Raw genomic sequence first — 14,616 nt, forward strand, 5'->3', positions numbered from 1 at the left:
TCACATTTAATTAAAAATATAAGAAGCTTCACTATCATCATAAATAAGCTTAGGATACCATTCTCACCCCTAGCAGAGGCTAAATGTGTTCTTAATAAATGGAATAGCAGAAAGGAGACTTGAAAAATTTCTTAAAGGAAAATGTTACCATCTAAAGTCTTGTAAGCAGGACCATAAAGACATTATAAACATATTTACCTGGTATCAGGTATTTATTGAGAATCTATAGTAGGTGAATATGCTTAGTGCTGAAAAGTTACAATTATTGTGCAGGTATGTCCCAGTATTTTACATGATTTACTCCATTTAATCCTCTTAACAACTTAGGAGGTGGGTATGTGTGCTGGAAATATATTAGAAATATTAATACATCTTGGGTTTAAACATTAACTTTCAGGATGAAAGGTCTAAATTGTTAAAAGCTCACATTAACCATCCATTCATGAAACTTAGATTCCTTTTAGTAATCTGGGTACTGATATTTCAAATAGAACTTGAACATATTCTAGGAAGTACCGAGTAAGGTTTTCTTAATAGTTTTTAATATTTTTTTTATTTTTATAAAACATTTCTTTTGGATTAAAAAAAGAAAAAGATATTTGTATTGACAAGAACAAATTAGAGTGAAGAACTCTTTTACACAAATTCACAAGATAATGAATATATTGCATAAAAACTACACAATTTCTTTTCCCTTTTTTCTCCCTTGTTTAAAGCGGCCTTTCTAAATTCAGTACCAATATCAATTTACTTACTAGGAGGAGGAGGTGGGGGTGGTGTTGGACTCTTAGGAGCAGAGTCATCTGTATTAACTGGCTCTACCCGGTGATTCCTTTTCATTCGTAGTTTCTTAGTTTTCTTTTTACCGTTATCTATGAGAATATAAACGTGAAATGTTATACCTTTGGGAAAAGGTGAGCTTCTATAATAGAAAACAAAGAATAAAACAAGAATATTGATCTTACTAACATAAAAACATCTTCTACTCAACTTTGGAAATTGTTACCAATGACCAAATATGAACTCACATTTACTACGAATAATTTTTTTAAAGTGATGGCTTATTGAATAAGTGATTAATGAATATGATATAAACAGCCAAACGTCTGTATTTTAAGTTCTAACAGAAATTTTTCAGAATACAGAAAAGTTTACATTTCCAAAAGCAACTTATATTTCTCCCAAATTTCATATGAAACAAATATAATTGTCTAATTGCAGGAGTTTCCAAGAAAATCAAAATGGCCTGAGAAAAGAGAAGAGTTGTTGATTTTTCTTAGTGGGATACACAGAATAATTCTGGGTATAAATAGTCCAAAAATAATCCTTTGAAATGTGAAAAAAAAGACCCTAATTAAATCTAAACACATTATTCATTAAAATAATCCCTAAATAAAGTATGCCCAATTCCCAGTACAAGTTTATGTGATCAAAATCACATTAGGAGACCTAGCAGAATTGAATTTCTTTTCTTTCAAAATAACATTATTTACAGATCCCCCACTCAAGCACATATAAACATTTTAAGGATATCTATGTTAACATGTAAATTTTAACAAGGTAAACCAGGATGGCATATTATATAACCAAATTTAGAACATCAAAGTTACTGCAATATTTTAACTGACAATTACAAACTGCTAAATTTATATATATGTAATATATTTTCTAAAATGGGACTTATCTGTAATATAAAAAAATCTAATATCTGTGAAGCCTACAAAGCAATACAAAATAAAAATATATTTAGAAACAAATTATTTTTCTAATAAATTAGTGTCACTTGAGACATTTCACTTCTGATAGAAACAAAATCTTTTCACAGTTAAAGCAGTAAGCTTTACGCCTGAAAGAACTTAAAGAGAGTTCTAGAACCACATGATACTTCAGGATAGGCAGCAGCTCAGGGTCATGGGGATGTGGAACATGTTCTGGACTGAGGTCTCAGCCTACACACAGATGAGATGTACGATCATAAACAAGTTACTCAACCTCTTTAAGTGGCTGGTTTCCTCATTTATGTAACAGGAATAATATACCCCAGGATTGCTCTGTTAAATAGCATAATGCTATGTTGAATAATATAATTTAATGCACCTGAAGGCATGTTTTAAAGTATAAAATACAATGTTAGTTATTTTACAGTTACATGATTTACTATCTTAGATCTCCCTGTGCTACGTTTTCAAATCATTTGTCAAATCATTTTGCTCTTTAAAATATATTTTACGGCTGGGCGCAATGGCTCCCACCTCTGATCCTAGCACTTTGGGAGGCCAAGGCAGGAGGATCGCTTGAGGCCAGGAGTTCAAGACCAGTCTGAGCACAAGTGAGACCCCATCTCTACTAAAAATAGAAAAATTAGCCAGGCATGATAGCATGCACCTGTAGTCCAAACTACTTTGGAGGCTGAGGCAGGAGGATCACTTGAGCCCAGGAGTTTGAGGTTGCAGTGAGCTATGAAGACCTCACTGCTAGAGTCCTTTTTAAAAACTGAGAGACCACAGTAATAAGTCTTTTTAACTCTGCTGAGATAATTATATGGGTAGGGATAAGACTGTTCTAACTTGCCAACTGACAAAAAGTATAACTTTCAAATCTAATATTTTTTCATCCAGCAAAATCTCCATGTTAGCTAATCTGTACCTCAAGGATTGAAATCTTATTTTCATAAACCCTATGATACTATAAAAAATTCTTATATATAATAAAGGCATATCACTAACTAGGAATGGCCAGGAAGTAACAATTGTTAGGCATCACCCACGTAGCAGATACTCCTAGGAGTGCTGCAGAGTTATTTTATAGATAACCCTAAAAGCCCTGTAAATAAAGATTGTTTGTCCCCATTTTAGAGATTAAGAAATTAAGACTGAAGAATGCTATATTACTTAACATATATCTAGTAGATGAGAGAGTCAGGATTCTATCACAGGTTGTCTGATTCCAGACACAGGCTGACTTTCTATGACAGCAATAGACACGAATGTTCTATTAAATTACATAACCAGTTAGGGGGGAAAAAGCAATTATGAGTTGAAGATTGTGTAGGATATTAAAATAAGAGGAAGTTGGCTATTTGACAAGACTTTTAGGAAATGTTCTACTGGTTATGTTTGCTCGCTATAGTAATAGTCAATAAAAGAAATGATGTTGATTTTAGCATTATGAGGCTTAAAAACCAAATAAATAAACAAAAAGCCTTAGAGATGTCAAATATATTCCAAGGATTCTTGAGGGATATGCTGTATTCCAAATTTATGAAAATAAAATTTAAAATTGAATCTTCTGCTGAAATCTTTATAAGTAACAAAGGACAAAGGACTACATTTTAAGTCATCATGAAAAAAACATGTTAGGAGCAAACTGGCAAATGAGTAATTAAAGACCTTGAGAAACTCATGATAAATACTGTATTTGGAGACCAAAAATATTACAGTACATTTTTTGTGAAAATAAATATGACAAACGAAATAAAGATCTTATTAATATATATATGGAAATTACTTTAAATAACTTCATTACCTGATTCTGATGATCGCTGGTCTGTCTCATCTTCATTCTCCAGCTGCTGTGTTAGTGCCTCCTTATAATTTTCTACTAGTCCAGATTCAATGCTTTTTTGGCCATTGTCACTAATCTGGCTCTCTGTCTCTATTTGCTCATGCTCCATTTTATGTTTCAGGTGGCAGCCATCACTGACTTTCTCCATCTTTTGCTTCTTTTTCTCTTTTTCAAGTTTTTTTTCACTCTAACAACAACCAAAAAAAAAAAAAAAACCCCTATTATCTTTATTATCATGTTTATATATAAGATAGTTTTAAGGGAGAAATCAAATAACCTAACAACATTCTGTAACTTCAAGGACACAGTGAGATTTCTATTTAAAAAACTGTTGAATGTATCATTAAAACATGTTAATTGACAAATATTCAGTAAACATATAAAGTAAAACAAAAGAAAATAAATATTACCAGTAATTCCACAATCTAGAGATGACCACTATTCAGTGTAAGATCACTAAGAGGCACTTTCCTCTGCCTATTCCCACACACATACAGACATACACCACCTACAAACATACATAAAGGTAATTGTCTCTCTCTATATATATTTACATATTTGTTTTTGGGGTTTTTTTGGTTCTTTGTTTTGAGACAGAGTCTTGCTCTGTCACCCTGGGTAGAGTGCAGCATCATCATCGTAGCTCAAAATAACCTCAAACTTCTGGGCTCAAGTGATCCTCTTGCCTCAGCCTCCTGAGTAGCTCAGATTCCAGGTGCGTGCCAGGATGCCTGGCTAATTTTTCTATTTTTACCAGACACGGGGTCTCACTCTTGCTCAGGCTAGTCTTGTACCCTGTGCCAATACACCAGCCTTATATTTGTTTGTTGTTTAAATAAAAAAGAATTGAAGTTGTTATTTAAGAATATAAACTTCTTTCCATGTCAATGAATATACAAAATGCTTAGAATAGTCCTTCAAAATACTATGTAAGTCTTAGTTACTACTATTTTCATCAATTACATTATCACTTTGAATGGTTATAGCATAACTTATTTATAACTTATTTTACCAATTCTCTATCAGTGGACAACAAATTTACTTTCAGTTTTTCACTATTATAAGAAATACAATCATCCTATTAGCTTTGTTTAGATTACATTCTTAACAACAGAACTGCTGGAATGTGACATATATTCATAAACTTCCCTTCAGAAAAATTAAATCAATTTATACCCCCAGGCAATTGGTTGGGAAGGTGATTTTTCTCTACATCTTTCTCTGCATATCATTAATGACCTTTTACATCTCTGACAAATTAATAAATAACCATGTTTACCTTAGTGTTGTTCTAGTTTAATTTAAATTTTTTATAGTTACTAGCGAAGATGAACTATTAAAATACCCTTAATGCTATTTTTATGTTCTTTAAAGAACTGCCTGTGATAACCCAAGATCCACTTTTCTGTTAGATTCTCATTATTTTTATAGTAATTTGTAAGGGTTCTTTAGTTTGTCCTACGTGTCACTAGGACCAGTCTCATAGTCACATAGGACTATGTGTCCTATTTTCCACTAGGGTTTGTTATGCTGATTTTCATTTTTGCTTTGTAACTTTGTAGAATAGGTCTTTTAAAATTGAATACTACAAAATTTTTTCACTTTATGATTGTGGCTTGACTGTCCTGCTTTGAAAGTTTTTCCACTTCTAAGCACATATAAATCTTTAACTCCATTATCTGCTAGTATTTTTAAGGCTTTACTTTTTTAATACATTTAAGGCTTGGATACTTCCAGAACTTAATTGGGTGTACAGTTTTCAATGATTTTACTTTTTTCCAAGTGGCTGTTCATATTCTTTTCTCTCGGGTTTGAAATGTTACCTTTATCTTATACTAAATGCTTATGCATAATTAGCTTTATTACTATTTGTTCCACTGATCTATTTTGGAACCAATACTTCATAATACTTCACCAACTTTATTATCTGTGGTAAAAATCAAAAAAATGTTAGGTGCTTCTGTACAATGCAAACATACCAAAGGAGAAGTTTCATGAAAAAAAGAAAATTTGCATGGTGAAAAGGAGACTGTCAGTAATTTGTTTTCATTTCTTTACTGACCATCTTATTAAAAGTATCGTAGTTGAAAAGCATAATAATTATACTTCCCCCGTGCCACTTACTAATTCAGGGACTTTCTGTGTATGGTATACTATGCTGTACACCGGTATTGTTCACTTCTTTATATTGTGAAAAATACAATGCTGGGAGAAGCACTAGGGCCTCTTAAGTGATTTATACCCATGGTCCTATAAAATAAAGTCATTCACAAAGAGAGCTTTATAATACACTTAAGAGTAAATTAATGTTTCAAAGTGAAAAGCAAAACTTGATTTCCTTCTTTCTATTTTTAAAAGAACATAAAACAAAACTTGACAAATATAATTTTTGATAGGATGGAGACAAAACAATAGCTCATGCTATTAAAATGGTTTTACTATACTTAGAAAAGCACATATTTAGGGTGATCCTAATAGGGTTAATGAAAGATTGAATACAATTAGTCTTCTGATATCTAAGCAACTCAAGACCAAATACCTCATATTACCAACTCTTTTGCTAAATAAAGCAATACCAAAACTATCCAATCATCTTCTTACCTCTGGAGCTGCCTCCCTCCTCAGCAGCAGCTGCAAGGAAGAAATAATCATCCACCTTTCCAGATGACCATCTGTGTGGAAGGAGGCAGCAACAGGGGAAGAGGAATGGAGAACACACCAGCTTCCACAATAGGCTCTGAGTAAATGGAGGAGGTTTAGGCAGCGCTGCCTCAGAGCATGGCTACTGAAGGCCATTAAGCAGACCCCGTGCAAACTCTGGACATCAGCAGAAAATGAAAAAGACAGACACACACACACACACACACACACACACACACACACACACACACACTCTTAAGTTCTTCATAATTAAAATCTACAAATTAATGTTGGTGAAATTTCTGATGATTTAAAATTAAACTAAATGGTATTCAGATATGGGAGAATTTTTTGCCATCCCAAACATTCTTTTTTTATGTTAATATTTTACTTAAATCAGTACAAGGACCATCCTTACAAAAGACTGTCCAAAATAAACATGCAATATGAACTAGCAGAGACTGAAACTACAGCTTAAGAAGCTGTGCCAGTTGTTGGTTTTGTTAAATGACGTCAGGTAACTTTAAATTCACAAGACTAAACGATTATTTTTTCAAGCCTCCTGAATTAGATTATATTAGACCATCTAAGTCAGTGGGAATGATTAGATGCCCTGGCATGTTCAAGTAATTATACGTGTGTCAATTATATTCCTAAAAGAAGAAAATAGTTTCCATGACAAGTTTAATGTAGTTGTTTTAACTATTACAGGAATATGATTACTGATCAGAAATGTCAAATAGAATCAAAATAAATTTCTTAAGAATATTCAATTTGGGACCATTGGTTTTAAGTGGCCTAGAAGATTATTTATTATATTCTTCAGAAATATAAAATAAGATTTGTCCAGAAATGTTTGAAATATACCTCACCTAAGTTATAAAGGCTCAAATTCTATAGATTCTGGTATTATTAGTCCAATGAGCAAATAGGGAAAGCAACTATACTAAGAATACTTGAATTGACAGAATATGAGTTACTACTCTACTTCCACCAAATATCAGCATTTAAACTTTTATCAAAATATCTACTAGTCACTAGTCTACATATGGATTAATGACATCACTTGGGTTTTAAAAGTAGTCCAAACATTTTTTAAGTACACCTTCCTTAATATCTGCATGGGTGGGATCAAACATTTTTAAGTATCATGGGAAAATAGAAAATTGTTTGTGAACCTTGGCAATAGCAAGATCCGTCTCTATAAAAAATAAAAAAGTTAGCCAGGCGTGGTGGCGCAGGCCTGTAGTCCCAGCTACTAAGGAGGCTGAGGCAGAAGAATCACTCTGAACCCCAAGAGTCTGAGGTTGCAGTGAGCTGTGATGACGCCACTGAACTTTAGCACGGGCAACAGAGTGAGATCCTGTCTCAAAAAAAAGAAAAAAGAAAAGGAAAAAGAAAAAAGAAATTGTTTATGTACTCTAATGTATTATAAGCATATAAATATTGTTGCAAAAGGGCCGTAAGAGCAATACAGAAAGAGACAATGTAACAAGAGTAAATATGTTAATATTACATGACAAAAATAATAAAAATAGATTTATCAACACAGCAACTATAATAATTGCCACAGTCAACCTTTATTTTCATAGTCATTTAATTCTGAAGTCATATTTCTCTTTTTACACTAGCTAAAAAGGTAAATTGAAGAGAAAAAAAAGCAGTAAACCTTTCATCAGTCTCTCACCTTTAATTTCTTTTAGAAATCATTTCTGTAGAACGACTTCTATTTTCCCTGCCTCCTTTCCCAATTCCTCACCTCCTTTCCCAAATTCCAACTTCATAACTTAAGATATAAAAATTACATTTGTCACCATTCATACCTCAGTGATTACAGATGCTATCGGCTGGAAAGGATTCATTGGTTCTGGGTCCAACTCAGCCAAATCACTGGTTCCATCGAGTTCAGCCTGCTCTTCTCTTTGTTTTCTATTGTTTGAGGAAAAAAAATTGAAACTCCTTTTGACAAAGTGTTGAGCCATGTTTAAGAAAATTTGCAATAGGTTTCAGGGTATTAAACTTAATAATTTAAACATGTAGACATGGCTTTAATTACTGACAGTATTTCAGAAATCTTTATGTAGGAAATATGCATCTAGCCCCATGTAAAGATTAATCATTTGAATTTTTTAAAAAAGAAATGCTGACAAAAATGACATTTCTTATGATTGACTTCTTAATGTCAATGGTGAAAATTAATTATTTTTCCATGTGCCAAGGGTGTATATTGATCAATTTATTAATTATCCTCTAAAAATCAATGCTGTCCTCTTTACTAGTGTTAACAAATAAATCCTCTTTTAACACTCTTCTTAAGGGTTATGTCTCCTCTTGTAAAATAAAACTGGGAAAACATTCTTTTAACTCAACGTGTTTCTACACAAACATGTTTCTCGTTTATTATACAGAAATAAAAGAGCAAGACATCTATGGATTGATTCTCTAGAAGTATATGATCAGTAATAATATAAAATGATAGACTTTATCAAGTTGCGTATCATATTTGAATAACTAGATAACAACTGTTGCTTTGCATAATAGTCTAAGAGGCTATAAAAATAAGTTTGCCATGTATCATTCAGATTAAATAATTCCGTATTAGTTACCACTGAAACATTTACTATCTCTGTGATTTATAGTTAATGTTGTACCATACATAAGTTACTAAAACAAGCAGCCAATGACAGAAAATGAGTACTGTGGATCTTTAACTAGATTATAAGTATAGTACAGCAATGTGGACGTTCACTGCCATGATATCAATTAACTGTTTTCTAGATGGACATGTATATCCTTTTATTCTGAACCTAGGAAGCCAAGACTTGGAGATTTAGAAATCTTTGAACCTGATTCTGGAGCCTCAGCTTTCCCACAGATGTGGATTAAAATAACTACTTCATAGGACTGTCTCAAGGATCAGATAAAGTAGTATATGTGAGAACACTCTGCAAATGAACCTACTCATAGGACAGTCATTGTTATTGCTGCTACTCATTTATTAGTAAGCAGTTTCAGGCATATAGTATTAATATACTATTTTCATGTAGCATATGTTCCACTGTTTTTCAAAAATATTGGAAATGACTGTCTGAACGAATCAGATTTAGTAAAGTAAAAAGGTTGTTTTTAACCACTCTTCTCTGAATACTAATTTACTTTTAATTACAGAATATCAGCTCAATAGGAGAAGTCTCAGAACACAAATGGTATGGCTAAGGAAAAAGAAGAAAAGGGGAATGAGTATTGGAAAAGCCTGCCATACATGATCTAGAATATCATTATGAAAAAGGCAAAAACTAAAAAAATTACTAACATTAAATTTCTTTTATCTAACTCATTTTTTATTGTTTTTTTTTTTTTAGTGGAAAAAAGGAAAGGAGTTTTCAGAAAAGTGTGGCCATAAATTTAATTTTTATAAATATACAAAAGGTATACTTACAAGAATGATTGGCTATACTGAGCTTTAGCTTTAAAAATCATGAAAATATACACTAGGATTGAAAACCAAAGACTCTTCATATTGGCAGACGCCAAAACTACTCACCCCATTCTTTCTTTGATATCAAGAGAGACCTATTTGAAAAACATGCTCATAGTATTGAACATTTGGAAAGTGAAGAGTTATCTCTATAAATATTTCTTTGCTTTAACTCCTACCTCTGAAAAATACCAGTTCTCAGAGCATTTCCTCCACAGTATAAGGAAGCACCTCACAACAGGATCACCAAGGGTAGTGGGTTCTTGCCTTTTGGGCAGCAACTATGTTAAATCACATAAAAGGCCAATCTTAGGTAGATGAAAGGCAACTTTGGATCAGATTTTGCTTGAGTTGAATGATGCTCACTAACAGCTCACCTATCTTTGCTGAGAGACTAAAGAGGTTCCTCATTCTCAACACTATTCACATACTGAGCCGGATAATTCTTTGTTGTGGGAAACCATCCTGTGCATTGTAGGATGTTTAGCAGCAGCCCTGTCCTCTACACGCCAGATGCCAGTGGCACTCTACCCCTCCCCACAGCTGTGAACTAAAACTGTCTCCAGACATTGCCAAATGTTCCCTGACAGGCAAAATCACCCTGTACGTTGAGAACCACTGCACTAACAGTACCCATAAGAAGTAAGAGGTAAATATTTAAAACTTTTGGAAATTATTACTATATAAGAGTAAATTTAATTACTATAATACCAGCAGGAAAATTAGAAATCTATCACCCAAACTTGCATAAAGATCCACAGAAATAGAAAATCTACTTGGTGTCTTCATTCATACAGAAAGGAAACTAAATAGGCAAAACTAGCAAATCATTTATAAAATTATCCTGTTTTTGACTCTACAAATGCACTGTGGTACAAAATTAATCTATTTACCTTTCTTCTTGTAATTTTCGTACTCGTTCAGCCCTTTCACGTTTCTCTTGTTCCTCAAGAGCACGCTGTTCTGCTGTATCTTTTTGGATGCGTTCATTTAAGGCCTCAAAGTCTCTTGCAATAATATGTAGCAGCCAATAAAGGCCCTTTTTAATGGACTTGTCAATTTTCTTTCCATATCCCAAGACTGCTGAACAAGGTTCCTAAAAGAGAAATTTATTTGACTTAAAGATTAAAAGTTCTCCACAAAAATCTATCCATAAAACATTCAATAAAATTACTAGCAAATCAAAATTGAGCCATTTAAATTAATGATATGGAGCATCTGTTTATTCAACTTATAAAACATACCTTTGCAATGATCACCAACATCAGTACATTTGAAAGAAAATATTTTACAAATATCTGTAAGCTACTAGAGACATTTTCACAAAAGAAGTTGACATTGCTAGTTATAATTTTAAACAAGCTTACTGAAAGACAAAATTGAACTGCCATAAGAAAAATACCCCAGAATTTTTAATTCCTTATACTAAAATCTATAGCAGTAAACATTCATAAAACTGACAGCCTAATGATCATTTTATGGAACTAGGATAAATGATTAAATCCTTTGTCCGTCTTCCTTAAGACTGTGTGACTTCCCCTTTCTGTAATATTAAAAGTCAATATTTAACATTTATTCATTATTAAAACATTTGGAAGGTATGAACTTGTGAAAACAAAGTGATCAGCTTGGGGTTGGAGGAAACTGAATGGAATCTGATGTTTGGGAATGGTGGAGATTGGAAGATACAAGTAGGTGTTTTTAGAGGGTTGATACCATGGCTTATTTTATAAAATAAAACACTAAGCATGACCTGGAAAAAAATAGACTGTGTGACAACTCTCCTGATATGATTTTTCAAAACTCATGATAAATCTCTACTAATTATACTTTTCTTTTCCATTTTACAAAGTTCATACCATTATGTATGGGTATAGCTATAGATTGTATCAGGCAATACCTTAAACAAAAAACAAATGTGAAAATCTTTGAAACCATGGAAGGACAGTTTATGAAAGTCAGTAACAATCAAATAGAAAATAAGTATTATGATATTAAGTCACATCAACAGAACAGTGACAGTGTGATTTCCTGGGAGAAGAAAAAAAACTCTTTGAAAGATTGCTTTCTAACTGCTATTATCTGTATAAAAACTAAGTTATACTGAACTTATTTCAAAGGCAGAAAAAAAATAAAACTTACTATCTGACATAGGCACTTGTGCTCATTGACCAATTTTTCCAGCGACAGACATTCAATCACATCAGCTTCTCCTAAAGCCCCTTCCTTGTCTTGTTTATTTGCCAACCTAGAAAGACAAATGAAGTAGTTTTAGAGCAAATATATAATCTGATGGCAACTTAAAGATATTTTGACCACATTCTTCTATTCTCAAGTTTTAAATCTACTGATTACAGAACACACTGGTTTTAAAAATTATTGTAGTATCAATTTCATCATTTTCCTTTATTTATTATTGCTAAAATAAAATTCGTCTATAAAAGGGAAATCAGATAAAGGGAGGTATCAAGAAAGCATAAGCAATAGATCAATAGGCCAACAAAAAAGCTACAAAATAGAAAAAAAAGTGGACTGTTTTCCACAACTCATAGCCATAAATTATGTCTTTATTTTCTTAAAATACAAACTGTTATCATTTTTAAATGCTCAAATATTTATTCTGAGCTTGTAATATTTGAGCTTATTTACATTTCTAATATGTGAATATGTCCCTGTAAATGTGCAATTTACTAAAGACACTAGACCACTTCTTATTTATTTGACATAGCACTGGGCATAAAAAAAAATAAAGAAAGAAAGAATTACACTCAATTACGGACAAACTAGAGACCAAAAAAAGAAAAGCCAAAATAAGTTCTAAAGAAAAACAGGAATTATCACAATATACCACTATTTGCCTATCACATGGCATAAGTCAAAAAGTTTAATAAAATAATGTCTTGGTCAAGGTTTGATAGACTCTTTAGGCAAAAATATATATTTTTAAATATACAGAATAATAAATATAATGAACCCCTATCACTTTTCTTTAAAAATTATCAAAACTGTGTCATTCTTGCTCATCCACATACCTTCTACTTTTCCCCCAGTCATATTACTTCACCCAAATGTTAAAAAACATTACCGTAATACCACTATTACACCTAACAAAATTAACAGTAAGTCTTCAGTATTACTCAAGTCACTCAATATTCCCCAATATCACTTTGCAAGTGTTATGTTCAAATTCAAATCTAAACCAGATATACATTACATATAATTTATCACTTACCTCTTTTTGAAGCTGTATTATCTACCTTCCCATCCCAACACCACCACCCCTTTTCCTTTCATGACATTTATTTGTAAAATAGTCATTTTTCTTTAGAATTTCCCATGTTTGGGATTTGGCAGATATCTTCCTCACGAGCTCATTTAACATACATACCCTGTATTTCCTATACCTCATAGTTAGATATAGAGGCTGGATGAATTTCAGATTGAATTCTTTTGACAAGTGTATTTCATAGGGGGTGCTGGTACTTAGGAGGTATATACTGTCACTTTTATATAATATTCTATTTTAGTGATATTAAAATTGATCAGTGGATTTAGAATCAGCCTGATCCATCCAAAATAAAGTTCCTCATTAACCTTTCGCCTAATGATTTTAGCAGCCATTGATGACCTTTGCTTAATTCCATTATTTTATAAGAGTTTATGAAATAGTGATTTTTCCACTTCTGTATTTCTTCTGCATTCACTAGCAGGATTTTTGCTAAAAAATTTACTTTTATCAACTACTTGATGACTCTTACAATTCATAGAGAAAAGTCAAGATAAATGTTTGATCCTTTATCTTTATTTCCTAATTTTCATTATAATGAATTGGTGTCCTAGCAACCTCCAAAGGTGATCAAATTGCTTGTTTTTCTTTTTGTTTTGTCTTATTTTGGGGTTTATCATTATGAACTCATGGATTTAAAAAATGTATTTGATGTGTTTCAATGTACTACAGTTAGTGTTCTTTTTGAGGCTAAACGAACAGAAGGAGTCCTCTTCAGATGGGTGTCTGGGTCATTCTGGTACAACTCCAACAGTCTTTGATAGCTTCTTTGCTTTCTACTATGAAACACGGTTCCAGGCCTAGAATCATCCAATTCCCTAAGGAGCCCTGGTCCTTTCAGAGGGAAATGGTATTTTAAAGACCATAATCTGGTCATCATGGATATACATTGCTATTAACATGCCACTGCTGCCAGACCTTTTCAGTGCACAAGGCTAGGAAACAGCTTTTTTTTTTAAAAAAAAAAAAAAACTTAAATCATGAGTTCATACTGATTTTTACATTTCAAATCAAATATTACCAAGTTTTGACTTAGCTTCTTAGATATTCTTCTTCTTTTTTTTTTTTTTTGACAGGGCTAGAATGCAGTGGTGTCATCATAGTTCAATATAACCTCAAACTCCTAGGCTCAAGCAATACCCCTGCCTCCACCTCCCAAGTAACTGGGACTACAGGCTTGTGCCAACACGCACGGCTAACTTTTTTACAAGGTCTCACTATATTGCTCAGCTGATCTCTTGAACTCCTGGGCTCAAGGGCTTAGGTGTTCCAAGGTGCTAGGATTATAGGCATGAGTCACTGAGCCCTGCCTTAAATTTTATTTGTATCTCTTTTTACTTATGCTGAAAATTACAGTTCCTAGTGGCATTAACTATTTGTTTTATCCAACTATATATAGTAGTTTCAACAAATATGTTTCAACATATTTATTCCTAAATGTTTATTTACATATTTAAGTATTTATTTAATATTAATATTTATTTATTTACATATTTATTCCTAAATATAAGACTTCTAAATTTGAGTTAAGATCTTTTTGTGGTTATTTTTGTCCTAAGATATATTCTGCTAGAGATGTACAATGGAAACACTGAGTTTTAAAATAACTCGAAATAATACTTTTCCATATGGTTATGTCACCATCAAG

The 14,616-nt window shown here is 32.4% G+C and overlaps 1 protein-coding gene across 3 annotated transcripts in view; it reads right to left on the reverse strand.

The window, feature by feature from the left end:
- The window catches only part of ARL13B (ADP ribosylation factor like GTPase 13B), a 72,111-nt gene that overhangs the window by 5,637 nt on the left and 51,858 nt on the right, over positions 1 to 14,616 (reverse strand). For all 3 annotated transcript variants that reach the window (XM_045540434.1, XM_045540433.1, XM_045540435.1), the window contains 5 exons: positions 11,825 to 11,930; positions 10,576 to 10,778; positions 8,028 to 8,133; positions 3,526 to 3,751; positions 756 to 872 (listed from right to left, as the gene is read on the reverse strand). In XM_045540434.1, coding sequence (XP_045396390.1) covers positions 756 to 872; positions 3,526 to 3,751; positions 8,028 to 8,133; positions 10,576 to 10,778; positions 11,825 to 11,930 — 758 coding nt within the window. The remainder of the gene's footprint in view (positions 1 to 755; positions 873 to 3,525; positions 3,752 to 8,027; positions 8,134 to 10,575; positions 10,779 to 11,824; positions 11,931 to 14,616) is intronic.

This window comes from Lemur catta, chromosome 1 (genome assembly GCF_020740605.2).
Source record: "Lemur catta isolate mLemCat1 chromosome 1, mLemCat1.pri, whole genome shotgun sequence".
Classification (NCBI taxonomy): domain Eukaryota; kingdom Metazoa; phylum Chordata; class Mammalia; order Primates; family Lemuridae; genus Lemur; species Lemur catta.